Here is a 20,207-nt window from a genome sequence, read left to right as displayed (position 1 = left end):
GGCCTGGAATACATCTCTGAAATGAAAATGACCATTGAGATGCTGAAATTAAACAAGCGTTTCAGGAAAAAGGAACAAAATAAAATACACAATAAGAACCTGCAATATGTCAGGGGAGGAAGAGAGCAAACATGCCTGCCTTCTTTTTCACTTGGCTCATTGTCCCCTGGAAAACACAAACAGTGACTACTGGCTTTTGAAAAAACTTGGCCCCACTCCCACAATCTGCTAGCTTTCTATATCTCTGAAACGAAAGGGCGGGGGGGCCTGCTTGAAATGAATACCACATTTCAAGTGATTGTAAACTCTAGCTTCTTACCTGTTCTGCTCCACGGACATGAGATTCTTGCTAATTGGGACCCCAGTAGAGTCATTATTGAGACTTCGCATTTCAAATCTGAGGTTGAGTCCACCTTTGGAAAATAGAACACAGAATATTTTACAAATAGATTTAAAGTTGTACCAGCAAAGAAGGGCTGTCACACTCATCTCTGCACTTCTTGGATCTTGCCATCCCAAAGGGCCCAGAGGATGCATGCTGTCTTCTCTTTACTGACAACAAAATCCCCGTAGAGCAGAGATGCATAGAATTCATATGGAGTTTCTGCTTGAACGGCAAGTGAGAAGAAGGAACGCAGCCTTTGTTACACAATAAAACGTTTCTTCTCGAAAGTAATTTTCTGAAAAAAAAAAAAAAAAAAAAAAAAAAAGAAAAGATAAGAGGAACCTTTTCCAGTTAAATCAAAATTTGATCTGGATATTACATTTAGTAGCAAATGAAAACAACTAGTGGTTTTGAGGTGTATTTTAAGGTCCCTTCTGCACTTGAAATACAAAGAATGATTAGAAACTGTGGTGTTAAATGTTTAGTTTATGAGTCTTGTTTCTGTGGGCACAAATCAGGGAGGTTGGTGTAATGTGTGTGTTTTCTTCTCACTCCCACCCCTTCCCAGGCTTTTGTAGATTTCTTCTCGCAGTGCCTCCACTATGAGTATAAGAACAAGGGCATCTTTGTACAGGTGAGTGGAGTTTGTTTCAGTTAAGTGTCCCTGTTTTGTGTGGTTTCCACAGCAACTGTCGCTGTCTTGGCAACGAAAGAAAATCACATTCGTAAGTGAATGTGATGTTAGTACACCATTAAAGACAGGGTCTCTTTTTCCTTTATGCACTTAAGTGTCTCTCTGTCTCTCTCTCTCTCTCTCTCTCTCTCTCTCTCTCATATACATACATATGTCTCCCCTAGAATTTTTTTAAGAATAGAGGTTTTTTTTTAAATATTTTTTAAATTTTTTTTTTTTTTATAGAGGCATCTTTATTTATTTTATTTATTTGTTTATTTTGTTTATACATGCACTGGGTACAGTCAGAAGCGTGGGAGGGTGAGAGAATTCACCAGAGCCAGAGCCAGAGAGGGGAGCAGAACAGGCAGAAGGACCGAAGTACACTGCTGAGGGGAGCAGCGGGCGGCAGGAGAGGTCTGCGCGCCATGTGGGACCCTCCTCCGGTGGCTGGGGAGCAGCCGGGGATCGAACCGGCGCCCGGCGCCGCAGAGGCCACGGGCAGCTTTGCAACCCAGCACTCAACTGCTGCGCCACCGGGGAGGCCCTAGAGGTTTTTTTTAAAAGATTTATTTTTATTTATTTTTGCATACAAGAACTGGGGTACAGGCCAGAGGTGCTGAGGTTGAAAGGATTCACCAGAGAAAGCGGGGAGCAGAACACGCGGATCCACTGAAATTCATTGCTAAGGGGAGCAGCAGGCCAGACAGGAGAGGTCTGCTGCACCATGTGGGTTAGCTCTCTGGACAGGGATAGAACTCATGCTGTAGTGGTTGGCAATAGCTTGGTAGCACTGAGACTTTAACCCCCTGCACCACCAGGGAGGCTCCTCCCCAAGAATTTTTAAGTAGGGAAACCTAAAGTAGAAAAAAAAAATCATTGTAGACAGTTGGAGAATAATCAATGTAAGCTCTTACAGTTTTATTTTGAGAGATTAGACCCTCAAGCTCTCTGAGCTGCTAGGTGTGCCAGATCTGCCAGGACTTTCCCTAGAGCGAGGGCGGCTGCACACCCAGGATGGTGGAAGTATGGGTATGATCTTTAATTTTTTTTTAAATTGTGGTAAAATAAACACAACCAAAAAAACCATGTAAGTTATTTTCAGATATTTGATTTAGTGGCGTTGGGTAGATTCACACTCTTGTGCCATCATCACCTCCCTCTATCTCTACAACATCTTTCATCTTCCAAAACCGAACCTCTGTGTCCATTAAACAGCAGCCCCTGGTCCCTCAGCCCTGGGCAGTCACCATTTTACTCCCTGTCTGTGAATGCAACTGCCCTGGGTACCTCACGAGAGTGGAATCATCCAGCGTTTGCCTTTTTGTGACTGGTTTGTTTCATTCAGCCTGTCTGCATTCAGCCTGTGTTCATTCACGTTGTAACGTGTCAGAATAGCCTTTCTTTTGAAGGTCGAATAAAATTCCATCCTGTGTACCCCCACATGGTATTTAGCCATTCATCGCTGAGGGACATTTGTGTTGCTTCCACCTCTGGGCTTTTGTGATGAGTGCTGCTGTGAACACGGTGTACTGGTATCCTTTCGAGACCCTGCTTACTTCCTTCTTTTTAAAATAGTAGCTTGATTGAGATTTTTTAATTAACTGGTTGATTAATTTAATTAATTTTTCATTGAGATAATATTGGTTTACAACACTGTTTCTGATTTAGGGGTGTAGGTTCAAACCTCTTCAATGTATATTACCACACCACATCTACTGCCAAAGCCCCCATCACCCCCCACCATAGTCCATGGGGACCCCCACCTCTGGGAGCCTGAGTTCTGCAGTCAGGTTCCACGAGTTTGGTTTGTCTGTTCCTTTGCTTTGCTTCTTTGTATTTCACATATGACACCCTTGTTTGTTTGTTTCTTAAGATTTATTTATGCATACAAGAGCTGGGGTACAGGCCAGAGATGCAGAGGGGTGAGAGGATTCACCAGGGACAGGGTGAGGAGCAGAACAGGCAGACTGACTGAAATACACTGCTGAGGGGAACAGCGGGCAAGACAGGAGAGGTCTGTTGTGCCATGTGGGTAGCTCCCTGACTAGCCAGGGATTCAACTGCTGCTGCAGAGACTGCAGATTGCTTCATAGTGCGGTGCTTAACCCCTTGCGCCACTAGGGAGGCCCCCTGACACCCTTCTTTAATTCTTTGGTTGTGTATTCTGAAGTGGGATTGCTGGAGCATTTGGTAACTTTTTTTTTCTTTTTTGAGGAACCACCATTTATTCCCCTAATAGATGCTCTACTTTGTATTCCTGCCAGCCGTGCACAAGGGTTCTGGTGCCTCCTCATCCTTGCCAGTACTTGTTATTTTCTGTTTCTGTTTTTAAACAGTAGCCATCCCAATGGGTATGAGGTGGCATCTCATTGTGGTTTTGGTTTGCATTTTTCTAATGACTAATGATGTTAATCCCTTTTCAGGTATTTATTGCCCATATTTTTAAGCTTCTTTGGAGAAATGTCTAGTCATATCATTTGCCCATTTTTTAAATAGGTTATTTGCATTTTATTATCGAATTATAGGAGTGCTTTGTGTATGCTGGATATTAACCCTTCCTTAGGTATATGATTTGCAAATATTTTCTCCCGCTTTCTGGTTTGTCTTTTCATTCTGCCGACAGGCACCATTGATACTGGCACACTCAGTTTTGATGTAGTCCAGCTTATTTATTTATATTTTTATTGGCTATGTTTTGTGTGTGTGTGTCGTATCATTGCCAAATCTGATTGTCCTAATGCTTTCTCCCTATGTTTTCTTTCAAGAGTGTTCTAGTTTTCACTCTTATCTTTAGGCCTTTGGTCCATTTTGAGTTAATTTTTACAGAGACTTTTGATTTCATTATATCACAAGCAAATTCAGTGCTCCAACAATCCGATACGAAATACAAGAGAAAGCAAATGTAGGCGTTTTTATGGGCATCTCTCTCAAATCAGCCTTTGTTCAACACAAAGAAATAACAGCTCACAATATTCCATGCTTGGGCACAGTTTTAGCAATTTCTGGGGGGAAGTTGCTGTTCTCCTTTGCCAGTCCTACCCACTACCTCCCCTCCTCACATCCGGTGTTCATTATAACTTTCATTACTGTGAGCCTAGTACTTCTCTATTTGCACCCTGAAGCCCCAAATGATCAATCAAAATAATTGCAGCGAGTATCTGAGGGGATACTTTTCAGGAACAATGCTAAGCACTTCCTATGTAACATTTACTTCACTGTATCTGCTAATAATCTCATAAGATGGTGTGATTACCACCCTCTTTAAATTTATGGAAATTGGGGCTTAGGGGGATTAAGCCACTCGACCATGTTGAACCAGGACTCAAGCCCTGATCTCTTTGGCACCAAAGCCTCTGTTCTTAACCCCTGGGCTGCTTGCCGCAGGCTTCTAGAACAGGGATGAATACTGGTGGATCCATCTGTGTCCAGGCACTTGTGAAACCACAGGGTTTCCTCCCTTCTGTCTTCACACAGTCAAGATGGACCTGACTGTTACCAAATCTGCTTGTAAACCTTTTTATCCTGTGAGTAGGTACTGGAGCTACATCCCCCAGTGAGAGGGAGTGGTAGTAAGAAGGGCAGGGCAATCGTGCCCTCATCTTCTAGGGTCACCTCAGAACCCGCATCCTCTAAAAACCCTATCTGAGACCCCATCTGAGATCTCACCAAGGAATCCTTCCATAGCTGATCCCTGTGGTATTATTATGATTAGCAGTTTCCAATAAACAGGGTATAAAGGGCCCTGTTGGGAAAGAGGGTTCTCAATTCAAGAATCCTGAATTTTAATCTGGTCTGCCGTACATACTTCCTCCCCTTCTTGACAATATTGATTTTTTTTTTTAAAGATTTATTTATGCACACAAGAGCTGGGGTACAGGCCAGAGATGGGGGCGGGAGGTGAGAGGATTCACCAGAGACAGAGTGGGGAACAGAACAGGCAGAATGACTGAAATACATTGCTGAGGGGGAGCAGCGGGGAGACGGGAGAGGTCTGCTGTGCCATGTGGGTTTCTCCCTGGTTGGCCGGGGATTGAACTCATGCTGCAGAGGCTGTGGATTGCTTTATAGTGTGGTGCTTAACCTCTTGCACCACCAGGGAGGCCCGACAATAGTGATTTTGGTGCTAGTTACTACAGTCTGCTGCAATGTAGTGTGTGTTGCCTTTTGGTAACAGTGTCTATTGTAATTGAGGCATTAATTTAATAATTGTTAAACCCCTACTGAAATTAGGCTGAATCTGAATGGTCCATTGGTGGGTGATCTGTGCTGTGGGCAGTGACTATGAGCCGGTGTTTGAATGACGAGAGGAAATGTGAGACCTTGTGAGCACAGACGAGTGGTTTGTAAACTGTTCATAGATGGAACTGCCTCTGCTCTCATTCTAGTTTGTTTCTTGCAAAGATTTTTTTTTTCCCTGCAGGTTCTCTGTCTATTAATCCTATTAATCCACAAAAACATTAGTATTTGTTTTCTGAAATATTTTCATTGGATAAGCTTTTACTTTTCCCTAATAGTGAATTATAAATTGTGATTTCATTCATCATCATTTTCCTTCAGGTGAACTCAATCAAGGTTCACACTTAGAGTGAATTCGCTGGAAAAAAATGAAATCTTAGATATCTGTGAGAGGAAGTATAGTTGTTGCTACGTCATATGGCTGCGTCAGATGCTGAAGCAGGGTACCATCTCATATTAATTCTGACCGTAGGGACAAAAATAAAAATTTGGCCTAAATGAAACAGTAAAAAAGTATTGTTTTTTTCCTTAGTATGGTATTTCATGTCTGCACACTATCTGGACCAGAAGCATTTCCCAGCTGATGTCCCCTTCTGCCCTGTCCCACACACTGCTTCCCAGGTGATCTTGTTAAAAGTCAGACAACACTGCTTTCCCTTATGGTCTTCCAGTGGCTGCCATAAAATTGAGGCCCCAGAGGCCACCGCTTCTCTTGCTACTCCATCATCCCACGCTGTGCTCTGTCCAGAGTGGTCATCACGGTGTCCAGTGCATGCTCTGCCCTTTTCTATCCCCACGACAGGCTCCCCAAGGCCTCTTCAGGTCTGCTGTCTGTCCTCTCCCTATCCCATGCTCACTCGAGCCTGTGACCCCATCCTTTAAGTGCCAGGCTGCTCTGTACCTGCCCTGGGAAACTTTGGCTCAGCCACGTGGCCCATTCTTCTATACCTTCCTTTTTAAAAAAAAAAAAAAGATTTTATTTATTTATGCGTACAAGAACTGGGATGTAGACCAGAGGTGTGGGGGCTGAGAGGATTCACCAGAGACAGTGGGGAGCAGAACAGGCGGATCTACTGAAACACACTGCTGAGAGGAGCAGCAGGTGCGACAGGAGAAGTCTGCTGTGCCATGTAGGTTAGCTCCCTGGCCGGGGAGCGAACTCATGCCATAGTGGCTGGTGATAGCTTGATAGCGCTGAGACTTTAACCCCTGAGCCACCAAGGAGACCCGCGCTATACCTTTGTTACATGCCCTTCCTTTTAGTATGTACCTGTGCCTTATGCTCGCTGGCCCGTCTCTCTCCCTCCCTCCATTTCAATACTCTTCTGAGATAAGGGCTTTTGTATTGTTTGTCTCTGTGTTGCTAATGGCACATGTAGGTACATTGGAGACCTGACTTTTGTTTGGTCCCACAGAGGACTCTGGCCAAGCTTTGTGGTAATCAGTCATCTTTTTTGAAGGCCTTTGGAGCTTCTTGCTCTGGTCTTGAATTTTCAGTCTCTATCTCTAAAGGGCTTCCGGGCTAATGCTGTGTTGCCAGATTTCAGTTTCTTCTAATTTTGGAAGGAAAGCTTTCTTTTCAGACCTACTTCCATGTGAATGTGCACCAGATTGCTCTTGGGGAGTAGAAGAGAATATGTTTTTCAAATTCTAGGTTGTTTTATATTTTTCCTTATTAGTATTTTTTCTTTGCTTTTCTCTTTCATCTTTGTCTCCACTTCTTTTCTATAATTTTGTGAGAGCCTTTAACATTTCCTTCATGAATTCAGATTTGCCATTATATAAGCATTTCCTGGAAATGCAAATAAACAGCAGCAACAGTAAATGCCCAGCAGGGGGATTTGGGGCCTGATAGACTCTGTCCTGATTGTTGAATAGAGGATAAGAAGTACTTCTTCAATAAAGCTTATTAGAAGTGTGCGCTGATGGTGAGGGCTATCTGTTCTTATAATTGCTCTGTAATTAAAGCCTACTCAAAATTATGCTTGACTCTTTCAAAGGGCAAATCATAAATACTCTGACAGGCTGGTAGGTGGGCCCAGGACTGGCTCCTATATGCCCTGTGCTGACTAGCCACGAATGCCGAGCAAGAGAGGGCTAAGACTAAACTGATGTGCTAAACCATCCTTTTGGAGTGTTTTTTCTGTACAACTTTCACAAACCACCTCATTTTTTTTTTAAAAGAGCTTTCTATTTGGAGATAATTTCAAATCTGCAGGAAACTTGTAAGAATACTATGAAGAATATATCCCAGTATCCACATTCGCTCATGATTAATGATGTGTTTTCTCATTGGAAAATAAGTTGCATATATTATGGCTCTTTACCTCTAAACACTTTAGTGTATATTTCCAAAAACAAAGGATATTCTCTTATAATATATTTACCAACACTCACAGTATTTCAATCACATTTACTATCTGTATGCCTACTTTTGACCCCTATATTCTTTATAGGTTTTTTTTCCCTATCCTCTGGGAAGCACCTCAGTTGAGGGCCTGTTATATTAGTTGTCCTCTCTTTAGTTTTCTTTAATCTTAACTAGATCTTCAGCCTTTCTTTATCTTTTATGATGTGGACATTTTTGAAGAGTTCAGTACTCCTCCTGCTCTTTTTAATTTAATATTCTTCTTTGGGGGTTTACCTGATGCTTTCTCATGGGTACATTCAGGTTGAGCTTTCCTGGCCAAAATGATGTAGATGATGGTCTCCTCAGGGCACCACACCCAGAGATGCCCCTCACTGGTGATGTCAATTTTGTCCCTTCAGTTAAAGGGCTACCCAGTACTCCCATTCTGTAGTTACTGTCTTCTCCCCTTGTACTAATAAGCAGTCTATGGGGACCCTTTTTTAAAAAGATGTATTTATTTATGCATACAAGAACTGGGGTACAGGCCAGAGGTGCGGGGGTGAGAGGATTCACCAGGGACAGAGTGGGAAACAAAACAGGCAGATGTACCGAAATACACTGCTGAGGGGAGCAGCGGGCGAGTCAGGAGAGGTCTGCCGCACCATGTGGTTGCTCCCTGGCTGGTTGGGAATCGAACTTGTGCTGCAGTGGCTGCAGATTACTTCATAGGTTGCTTCTTAACCCTTGCACCACCAGGGAGACCCTCTATGGGGACACATTTTTAAGACCATGCAAATACCCTACTCACTGTCACCATTTCCTCTAGCTTTAGTATTCAGCGATGATTCTTCACAAATCTTCCTTCTGAAGCTGGTTTTAATGCTAAGGACTTCATGAAACCCTGCCTGGAGACTTAGTCACTTCACAGCAAGAAGTCACGGCTTTCTAAACCCTGGCTGTGCTTTCACACAGACCACATTCATCACCTGGGTGCTTAGGGCCTTGAGACAGGGACACCGAGCTTGGAGTTGGCAGACCCAGGATTTAGTTCTGAGACCACCATGCAGTGGCCCTCTGACCTACAGAAAGCTCCTTTACTTTGAACCTTAGTCTCCCCTTCTGTCAAGTGAAGACAACCAACATGGCATATATAGAAATCCCGGAAGCTGTGAAATAGTATACAAGTGTGTAGAAGAGGGCGAAAAACTTATGGTTGTTATCTATATTAGGCCCTGTGTTTTCAACCACTTTATTGTCTTATTTGAGATGGATGCTCACCTAGTCCCATTTTGTTTGAAACTAAGACTAAACAGGAGTCCTGGAACCTGTCTAAGGTCAATTTGGTTGATCAGACCATGAGTGCCTGCTAGTTTCAGGTCCTTAGTGAGGTGGGGAGGTAACAGAGGTGAAGAGAACACAGTGCTAGTCCCCAAAGCAGCCACAGAAAGAGAAGACAGTATTTAAAAACTTTACAATGTCCAGGGATAGTAAGTCCAAAACTCGAGGTCTATAGCATGTTCTACATTTCTTCAGCCAAGGACTATTTAGAGGGTACCTAATAGTTTGGGAATTGGGGTTACAATGGCAAAATAAGACAGATGGAAGTCCTGCTGTGTGGTGAATCTACATCTAGTGGCACAGGAGATAAGATAATACACAAGCAATAAATACATGAATGAGGTGGTTGTGTATGGTGAGCGAGAAATGGCTATCCGGACATAATAGTCTTCACCCATTCTTGTTAATTGCCAATGGTAATACACAAAGTTAGTGGAGTGTGTCTTGGGTGCAAATGCAGTCAAATATAACTATAGAGTGATAAAAAGATTCTCCCAGGAAATATTTATATCTGATCAACTGTATCAACTTTGAGAAATGGCTATAAAAATGGTAAAATTAGTCCTGTTGGGATAATGGGACTCAGAACTCTTCCAAGTAGGTAAATCTCTAGTTTTGTTAGTGATAGTATCTTTACTTCCTTTGCCCGTTACAACAGAGATTGAACCACAGGCTGTAAAATCCTGAGAGGTCCTTTAGTACCTCCCAGTCACTTTAAATCTTTGTGCAGAAAGGACTCAGATGTCCAGCCATTCTCTGTAGAAAATGACATTCTTCTAACTCATGTAGGATATGAAAATTCAGCCAAGTTTTTCTTTCCAAATTCATTCTGAAAAATATAAATATTGGAAAATAATTCCTAATCCATATCAGAGCTCAAATCCTATACTCTGACCATATTTTATTTAACATTTATGTTAGTATAATAAGGAAGATGCCGTATTCCCCAATTACAGAAGATGGTAAGGCTCAGTATTTTGGGGCCCACAAATATAAGTGGTCATGCTGGGCTGTGAATCTAAGTCCATCTGATTTCCCACCCCCACCCCTACATACACCTTTCTTCTTTCTCTCATAGCCACAATCCATTGGAAAGTCCTTACTGCTTTAGTTTATCCTTTGAACATGTCCACTCTGCCCACTTCTGTGACCTCTGCAGCCACTACTCTCATGTGAGCCACGGTGGGCATTCTGCAGTGCCTTCCTGTCCAGCCTCTCTACTCAAGTCCTTGTGGTGACAGTGATCTCTTTAAAGCACAGCCTTTTCTCTGCTGAAAAATTCTCCAGTGGCTTTTCATCTTTCAGAGTTAAGTCATGAGTTCTTATAACCCACTGTGTTCTGACTTCAAAGGTTCCACATTATCTCATTCCCCTGTAATTTCTTAACTTCCTTGTAGTTCCTCTAACCCTTTAATTTACACTGCCACCTCAGGGCCTTTGCACTTGCTGTTTGTTCAGTCTAAAAGACCATTTATCCAGAACTCCTTTGACTAAATTTCTCCATTCAGATCTTTGCAGTAGGCCTTTCTTGACCTACTGCAGAAACAGCCTTTATCACCTCAGCTTCCATGTTCAGCCTTGAAGGCCTGACTTGCAGCACTTGGCATCTGTCTTCTCACCACTCCCTGATAGGAAGGTGTGGTAGATTTCTTAGTCTGTATCAAACCCTGCTAAATTGTGTTGTGAAGAGCAGATTCCTGAGCAGTCTACTCCAGTGGTTCACAAAAAAAGATAGTTACCTCCAGGGAATTTTCTGAGCAAGGGTAAAACATCAACAGCTTTGCTTTATGGCCTAGTTAATTATTTTCAGTTTGGGATTTCCAATTGAAGACCAGAACACATGCCTGCATCTCTGCCTGTCAAGGTGCAGGTTGTCCCCAAGCTAACAATATTCATCTACACCACACACTGTTGAGCTTAAGTAGCTTGTACCATTTCTGCCTCAAATACCTGCTATAAACAGGTATTGTTTGGACTCTGTTCACTTGAATGCTTCCCTAAATAAGCAGGAAAATGGATTAAGAATTGTTTATGGGGGTCTTAGCTATTTAAGGATGTACCTAAATGCCATTGTGACCTGTATTTCTTTACTTTCACACAATTTGAACTACACCTTTTAGGATTCTGGGCATGATGCTGGACCTATAATTTTGTCTTTATTCAGATGATATTGCTTAAGCACCAGAATGTACAAAATTGTAGTTAAAGCTTCCATATTACATTGTTGACTTTCTGGTATCATTTATTTCTGAACTGCAACATATCAGAGAATGAGACCCTGGTAGATTCTTCAGTGCTATCTATGTGAAGGGTTCTGGTGCCAATCCCCTCAGCAGATCTCTGGGCCCCTATTGTGTGCACTGGCAATTGAGTGGTGAATAAGAACAGGTCCTGATCATTGCTGCTGTCCAGTGATTGGATTTTGTTTCTGTACCACTTAGCCATCGTCCTGCTCACGCTGCTTCACACACTGCCAGTGTTTGAACCATAGTACAACTCCCGGAGAATATCGTGTTCTCTTGTGTCTCTTTTCTTTGCTCTTGCTGTCTCCATTACCCCAAAAATTCTCCCTGTTTACCTTCTCTACTTCATTTAAATTTATTTCATCTCTGAATCCTTTCTATCCTCTAGTAGTCCACGTTCACCTCCTTGATTTTAAATCAGTGGAAATAAATGCCCTTTCTAAAACAGAATTTACGCTTCATCGCTGGAAAACCATAGCTAAAGTTGGCATTCCCTGGAATTTGTCTCTTGTCCCCACCTGCATCCTCAGGAGGCTCTCTCCATTATTTAAATGGCCCAACTGAATGATGAGTTAACTTGTGGCACCATCAAGTGGCTCATCCAGGGAGTGCGACTGAATTCTTCAAGGGGATCAAAATAGTCCAATTTAGGCTTTACCTATTGAGGGAAGGCGGGAGGGCTGTAGTATAATTATGTAATTGAGAGGTATGATTATCAGACCATCTTTACCTTGAAAAGCTCAACGTTTTACAGTACTGTTAGTAGGCTGATGCTCAATAGATGGGAATGATTTTTTAATTTCCACTTTTTGTAACCAGGACACTGGAAGCATAGGGATGCAAGTGGTTTTCTTGTGTTCCTTCATCATGTGGGACCAGAGTAGAGGCCTGTACTCTCTTTTGCTTTGTTTGATACTCAGCTTTGCTAGGCCAGCAAATATTTTGTCCTTGACTTTGTCTTAACATCCTTAAAATCTGCATTTTATGCTGTGTCATACATGTCTGAGGTCTCTGGTTTATGACCTCACCTACTGTATCCTCAGCAATATGGTTAAAAAGTAAAGAATTTTTAAAAATTTTTTAAAGGATTTATTTACTTATGCATACAAGAACTGGGGTACAGTCCAGAAGTGCAGGGGGTAAGAGGATTCATCAGAGACAGAGTGGGGAACAGAAAAGGCAGACTGACTGAAATACACTGCTGAGGGGAGCAGCGGGTGAGACAGGAGAGGTCTGCTGCGCATGTGGGTAGCTCCCTGACTGAGGATCAAACTCATGCTGGAAAGGCTGTGGATAGCATCATAGTGCTGTGCTTAACCCCTTGCGCCACCAGGGAGGCCCCAAAGAGTACAGAACTTTTTGAGAAAAAAGAAGTTATGTTTATTAAGAGAGGGGTTATGTGTATAATGATAATGCCAATAAAAAAATACTCAAGAACTAACGCTACCTACTCAGAGTTGGTGCCGACACTGAAGCACTGTGGGGAAGTCAGTTTACTTAGTGTGGGTTTGTGATTGTAGGGCTAGGAGAGAGACAGATAGTGACGGTCTTTGGGCCCTTGTGGGATGGTGGGGTGGGGGGACTTAGTTCTTAACAGGTAGGCTGAAGTTTGAGCTCACCTGTTAAGGAAGATGGGTTGTCCTGGTAGATTCATACTTGGGAGCGGGAAAAATACAAACCAACACTCAGAGAGACTTGGGAACACTGCTTCCGGCTCTCAGCAGGAAGGAAAACCTTAGTGTGGAACACATCTCAGTTTTATTTCTATTTCCAGTGTTTGATTTTGACCACCAGGTGTTGGAAAGAGCCTCTTATGAATAGAAGCCTCATTGTAATTTATATCCTTTCCTTTCACACACGTGAGATAAATAGGGTATGTTCACTCTTTGGGGACCCACCATGCCCATGCTGTTTCAAACTAGAGTAGGAGCCTCATAACTCAGGACTCACTGTAATGGGGTTTCCTCATATTCTGTGCTGAGTCATATCGAAAACGGAGCGTAAGCAATAAGCAATAAAGAGCCAAACGCTGGCTCAGTTCCTCTAAAAGGTAATGTCCAGATATGTCACCCCACACCAATCCTGTTGAGCGGCTCTTAGTTCCCCAGGCTAGTTCCATACTGTTACTGTCTCTCCACAGCCAGTTAAAGAAGGGGGAACAAAGGACAGGGGCTCCTATTTGTCAGCAGTAAAGGAGATAAAACTGAGAAGCAGAATGGTAAGAAACTAGGGAAGAAAAGTGGTCACTCATGGCTGAGAAAGTGAAATGTTTATTTTAGAGGCACCAAAGTTGATGGACTAAGCTTACTTCATCACCAATTTGAAGAAAAGTTGTATCTCTTTGGGAGAATTAAAAGTGTCAAAAATCTGCTATGTAGGAATTCCAGGACAATGTAGAAAGAGTCTCCCATCCCGAATTGCTACTCTCCAGATTTGTTTCACGTTCTTTTTAAAGATGCAAAAATATATGTTTCTGCTTGTTCGTGGTACTTTCTTTAGTCTCAAATTCTATTTCAGCTATTGATTGATTAAAACTTGTTGTATGTTCTTACGTATCTGATAAGCTGACTTTAGAGAACTGCTTTTCTTCACTAAACTGTAGATATCATCAGAATGTTTCTGCACTCAGCAATCAGGCATCACTGAATTCTGAGTTTGTGGCCTTCCTAATCAATGACATGTTTCTTTTGGGGGTTGTTGTTGCCTTTCTAGAGTGTCCTGCCATTCTACGTAGCTACGAAACTGGCTAAAATCCGAAAGCCGACTTTGGATAAGCCGTCTGCAGACACATTTGTGAAAGCTGCAGTTAAAACCGTGGGCCTGCAATCCCGAACCAATGGATACCTGATCCATTCTCTTCTAGTATGTAGATTTCTATGTTCCAAATCAGTACTTTGGTCTGGGTTTTTCTTTCTCATTGATTCACAAAAGAGCATAGGATATAGTAGCATTAATACATTGCCTAGGCTTACTAACGAGGCATTTATATTTTATTTTTTTTTTAATTTATTTGTTTGTTTTTTTTGTTTTGTTTGTACATGCACTGGGTACAGTCAGAAGCGCGGGAGGGTGAGAGAATTCACCAGAGCCAGAGCGGGGAGCAGAGCAGGCAGAAGGAGCGAAGTGCACTGCTGAGGGGAGCAGCGGGCGGCAGGAGAGGTCTGCGCGCCATGCGGGACCCTCCTCTGGTGGCCGGGGAGCAGCCGGGGATCGAACCGGCGCCACAGAGGCCGCGGGCAGCTTCGCAACCCAGCGCTCAACCGCTGCGCCACCAGGGAGGCCCTATATTTTATCTTAAACTGTACACCCAAGGACTTTAAAATTTGCCTGTAAATAAAACAGCAAGATAATAAACATAAGATAATATGCTTCATCTTAACTCGAATTGCAGGCTGCAGTTACATTATCTCTTTTTATTGTTTGTTCCTCTAGGGCTCAGTGATCTCACTCATGCCTTCTTGGATGTATTTCAACATGAGCATGTCTTTAAACAAGTCCATACGGGATCGCAGTCTGAAGAAGAAAACCAAGAAGAACTAAGCATGGATAACAGCTCTTAGTGATTGACCAGATGTTCCAGCTACTGCGTGTCCTTGGCAAGGCACCGCCCATCTCCAAAACCTATGTCGACATTTAATAGTTTCTAATAAGGCTAATGTTATATTGAGAGAAAAGCAGAAGTTATTTTGAAGTTTAATATTGAATGCTCATAGCAAATGAATATAGAACTAATAACAAGAACAGCTTATAGAAGGAACACGATTGTAGCAAAACATAGAATGACAGAGTCAGAAATAATGCTCAGTAATTTCCCCCAATCCAAAATGCCAATGATAATTATTGCGTTTTCTCCAAAACCTACTTTTACTACTTGTTTTAACACTTAGAGGGAGTTGAGATGAATAGATTCGCTATGGGCGGATGTGCTGTGATTTGCATAGTTGTCTGGCAGGATGTTTTATAAGTATGTCCCAGTTTGTACATTTATTTTCCATTATTCTTTCTCAAAGATAGCTAATGACATAGAAATAATTTATGAAATAGTTACTTTTGACACATGAAGCCCACTCAGATATGCTTTCTTTTAATATACATTTCTTCTCAGTTGAAATGTATGGAAATCCTGAAAGCTGTGTGGAATGATTTTATAAAGGTGAATGGACCAATGGTGGTCAGTGATGTCCACTGACACAGGCAGCTACCTGTGGTCCCTCTTAGGAAACCCTGACCCAGGAAAGTGGCCGCCTAGACCCCCACATTCTTTTGTTTCTGCACCATTAGAGCTCCCACATGTGACAACAGGCTACTCCTCTAACAGAAATGCTAGCAGAGAAGTAGTAGTATACTTTTAAGTCAGCACCTCCCTTACATGTATCCATTTAATTAGTCTTAATAAAAGATGATATAACCATGGTTTGGATTGAAAATATATTTCTTCAGTACTTGAAATTAAGGCTGTTTTTACACTGGCTTCCTATAAATTAAGACTTTTATCCTGCTATATAACTTGGGGAAATTACTAAGAAATAATGAATATTGTGAAACATAGAACATAGAAGGTAGGCCTTCACCTATGTCGTGGTTCCCAGGTTCTGAGATTGCAACACCATTAAATTTTCAAAAAAAATTTAATTGGGGTCATTAAAGCTTTTAATTTTGTCAGCTAAGAAACTAAAATGAGAAAATCTCAAATTACCATTTGCTATTAGTATCACTATATAAATAAAAGCTAGTTTAGCATCCCCCAAAAGAAGAAGCACTAATTCAGAAGAAAGAATAGTCAAAGATTGGATAAGTTTTACTTTGTGAAAACAGATTATTGCCCTTTTCTCCCATTTTGTGTAGAAATGGTAACATCACAATGGTGTGGGCAATATATATATATATATTTTTTTTTTGCCTTCACACATTTGTTGGTCGATTGTTAAAATGGTGATTTTGGGGGTAGGGATTGGTTTACAATTACACAAAACACTTTTATCCCAGTTAGAAGATAGTTGTGTCTGGCTACGAAATCCAAGCCTCATTTCTGAGCTCTGGCTTTGACTCTTTCAACAGAGCAAGTAACCTTTTTTTTTTTGAAGATTTATTTTATTTATTTATTTATACAAGCACTGAGTACAGTCAGAAACGCGGGAGGGTGAGAGAATTCACCAGAACCAGAGCTGGGAGCAGAGCAGACAGAAGGACTGAGGCACACTGCTGAGGGGAGCAGCGGGCGGCAGGAGAGGTCTGCGCGCCATGTGGGACCCTCCTCCGGTGGCCGGGGATCGAACCGGCGCTGCAGTGGCTGCGGGCAGCTTCGCAACCCAGCGCTCAACCGCTGCGCCACCAGGGAGGCCCAGAGCAAGTAACCTTTTTATTTGACACTCAAAGTTAAAGATGATGACCTGGAAATCCGTGTTTCCTGGCGCATGAATAGAAAAACTATACGAAATGAGGAACCAATGTACTCCAAGCCTTCCAAGTAGCAAAGCATAATTTTTAGACTTAAGTTTATATTGATTTGGTTTTATAGTCTAATATATACTAAAGAAGATTTAAGGCCAAAAAGTAGAAAAGAATATTGATAATTTATGTAGAATCAGTTCGCCTCATGACATAGAAAGTCAGATTTTCATTTATTCTTTCATTGTCCTTTTCAGTGAACTAGCATGGAAGGAATGGGAGAGGAGTCATCGTCCACACATAATATGTACCATTCTGATTGGTCTTTGTGCCAGTCCCACACGTGCTGGGAATAAATCATTGGTAGAAATGATATTATTGATCTCCATCGAAGGTCTATTGGTACCAAAAATGACTGAGATTTAGGGGGTCCTAGATTCTTTTACTTTGCTCTGTTGTTTACCAGTGTCAAAAACAAAATTTGTTGGAAACATTTTTAAAAGTTCAAGGATTAGGTTACATGTCACTTTTAGGTTGTATGTCACTCATCATGCAAAACTTGTAAATATGGACAGAATTTAAAATTCATTGTAGAAATGTAATTCTATTGAGATTTACATGAAGACATTTAGAAATGGCTTGCTGAGTCTAGCCTGGACACAAATAGTTTGGATGAAAAACTGTAGTGTGGTGAATGGCATGTCACAACTTTGTCCACTCTTTTACATGTCATTGTGGCCGGAAGTACGGGTGATACAAACAGGAGTCCAACAGGGTATAAGGCAAGCTTGTCTTCCCTGTTACACCAATTTTGAGACATACTGTGTGCATTTGTTGAGTGCCAATTGTATTCATTTACTTTTCTGGGTGCTAGTGAAACTACAGTGAACAAAGAAGACAAAAATTCTTGTTCTTTAGATCTTCCATTTTGATTGGGGTGGGGGAGCAAATGAGGAGACAGATAATAAAAGAAATAGTAATGTATTATAGTGTTATATCTGTGGGGAAAATGAAGCAGAGTAAGGAGGATGGGGAATTAACGTGTGACAGGGGGAGTGGGTGATTTTTAATTGCCACAGAGTACATGAGAGGTGTTTGAACAATCTTCAGCAAGCCTTCCTGCTACCTGAGGAACGGGTGTTCCAGGTAAACTGCCTGTGCAAAGCATCTGAGGAGATATACCTGGTATGTTCTAAGGGTGGGAAAGTGTATATACATATTGAAGTATAGGCTTGGTGACATTTTCTGAAGAGTTCCTAGAACTTACTTAGTCTAGTTATGACTTTCTAGCATTAAATCACCCATACATTCATGGTTATATTTCACTACTTTTAAATAATGCTGAATTTAGTTTGCTGCTATTTTATTTAGAATTTTTACATCTATATTTAGGAAGTTTCTTATAATTGGATGGTTTTCCTTTCAAGGCTATTATAATTTCATTCATTAAATGAACTGGGGAGGATTGTCTTGTTCTCTGGAAGAATCTGTAAAGATATGGGAACAATCTTTTAAAGTTTGTAAAAGCCATCTAGCCCAAGTTTTTATTTGTGGTAGGATTTTAAAACTACTTAACTAGTTTAGCTAACTACTTAACTGACTAGTTAATGCTTAGATGGCACTGCTACTCAGGGCTTCTGTTTTTTTCTTGGGTCAGTTTTGAAAATAAGATTTTTCTAAGCATTTACTCATGATATATTTTCCCCAAGTGTATTAGCCTAAAGTAACTCAAGTAATTTTCTTCCTTTTTAAGCTTCTGCTGGATTTGTACTTAATATATTGTTTCTTAATATTCCTTGTATCTTCTCACTTCCTTTTCCTTGACCATTTATTTTGCCACAAGTCTGGATGTTGTGTTTTTTAAAGAATCAACTTTTGGTTGATCAACTTGTGTTTTTTAAGGAATCAACTTTTGGTGTTGAGCTGCTATGCCACTTTTGTTTTCCTGCTTTCTGGGGCTTTATTCTGCTACTTTTCTAATTTGTAAATTGGACATTTAATTCACTCATATATTATTTTTTCTATTCTTACATAAATATCTAAGGCTCTAAATATCTTTTGCTATATCCCACAATGTATGTATGTGTACATGTATATATATATTCTTTTTCAATACCAATACTTAAAAAAGTTTGTATTAGTGTCACCACTTACAAGACCGTTTTACATAATGTGCATTCTGATAATGGACTGAAGATACAACATCACTAATGTGGTATTCCCGACAAATACATATAAATAAATAAACTGAACCTAACCCCCAGGAAATAAATTAAAGGGTATCCTACAAAGTAAGCAGCCTAAACTTGTCACAAATTTTGGATTTAAGTGGCTAAAGAAATGTGACAAGTGAATGTAATGCATGATCTTAGAAAAAAATATTTTGCTATAAAGGACATTTTTGAGACAATTGGTGATACTTACATAAGGTCTGTAGGTTATAGAATTTTATCAGTGTTAATTCCCTTAGTTTGATCATTGTACTGTGGGTACTTAAAAAGTCCATGGATTTTTAGGAAATACACTAGAGTATTTAGGGATAATGGGACATGATATATGCAATTTAATCTCAAAACGTTCATTAAAAAGTTGTTTATACAGAAAATTGTGAAATAAATTGTGTTTAAATGTTAACATTTGGTGAATCTCTGTAAAGGGCAATTCTTTGTACTGTTTTTGCAAACTTGTAAATCTGATAATTCAAAATTAAAAGTTAAAATCTTGTTATTGATTTATAAATAATTGCATTGTGGTCAGAACGTGAGTATGCTATAGCTTGGGCAAGTTATATCCTATCTCTACCTTAGTTTTGCCTCTGAAAAATAGTCCCTAGCTCATAGATTGTTGTAAGCATAAATTGAATATTTCTAAAGTGCTCAAAATCTAGCCTGGCATAAAGTTAAAATGTAGATAAATGGGTGGATGGATGGATGTTATCTTTGGCTGAATAATAGCCCCCAGAGATATCAGGCTAATCCCCTTATCCTGTAAATGTTACCTCATCGGGGAAAAGGGTCTTTGCAGATGCAATTAAATTAGGAATCTTTAGATGAAGACATTTTCTTAAGATTATCCACTGATATCTTTTCTCACTGTTCACCACCTCTACTTTGAATTCAGTTTCTTACACTTTTTTTTTTTTTTTTTGGTTTGCCCATGGAGAGATCACTTCTTGTGAATTCAGTCTTCCATTAAAAGGTAAACTGTCACAAATTCATTTCAGAGGTGTTTGGGTAATTATATTTCTTCTAGGTAAGGATTCTGTATGATGTAAGCTAATATAAGTGATAGAATAACAGGGAAAAGTCAAAATTTATGCAGAGAATAGAGACATACAGACTTCTAACTAGCACGGTCAGGGATGTGCATGGGACCACTCTGTTGTGATTTAGCTGGAATCTGGTTCTTGTATTCAGCTCTACTGCCAGGAACCTCCACCAAGCTTTCTATTGTTTCTTTTTCTATGTGCTTCAGTATGGATATTTTTCTATTGACTGTCTTTTTTAAAAAATGAACAGGTTATTTTAGAGCAGTTTTAGGTGGGCACTAAGAGGAGGAGTTCCTGTCTGGAGTCGGGAGGTATGCTGTCTC

General features: G+C 40.8%; 1 protein-coding gene across 1 annotated transcript in view; it reads left to right on the top strand.

The window, feature by feature from the left end:
- The window catches only part of HSD17B12 (hydroxysteroid 17-beta dehydrogenase 12), a 132,453-nt gene extending 113,116 nt beyond the window's left edge, over positions 1–19,337 (top strand). The window contains exons 9-11 of the mRNA XM_037522431.2: positions 954–1,019; positions 13,941–14,090; positions 14,661–19,337. Of these exons, the coding sequence (XP_037378328.1) occupies positions 954–1,019; positions 13,941–14,090; positions 14,661–14,768 (324 nt within the window). The 3' untranslated portion in view covers positions 14,769–19,337. The remainder of the gene's footprint in view (positions 1–953; positions 1,020–13,940; positions 14,091–14,660) is intronic.
- The last annotated feature ends 870 nt before the right edge of the window (positions 19,338–20,207 follow it).

Source organism: Talpa occidentalis, unplaced genomic scaffold, assembly GCF_014898055.3.
Source record: "Talpa occidentalis isolate TD23 unplaced genomic scaffold, MPIMG_talOcc4v2.1 talOcc4.3, whole genome shotgun sequence".
Taxonomy (NCBI): Eukaryota; Metazoa; Chordata; class Mammalia; order Eulipotyphla; family Talpidae; genus Talpa; species Talpa occidentalis.
This window is presented reverse-complemented; position numbering and strand designations above follow the sequence as displayed.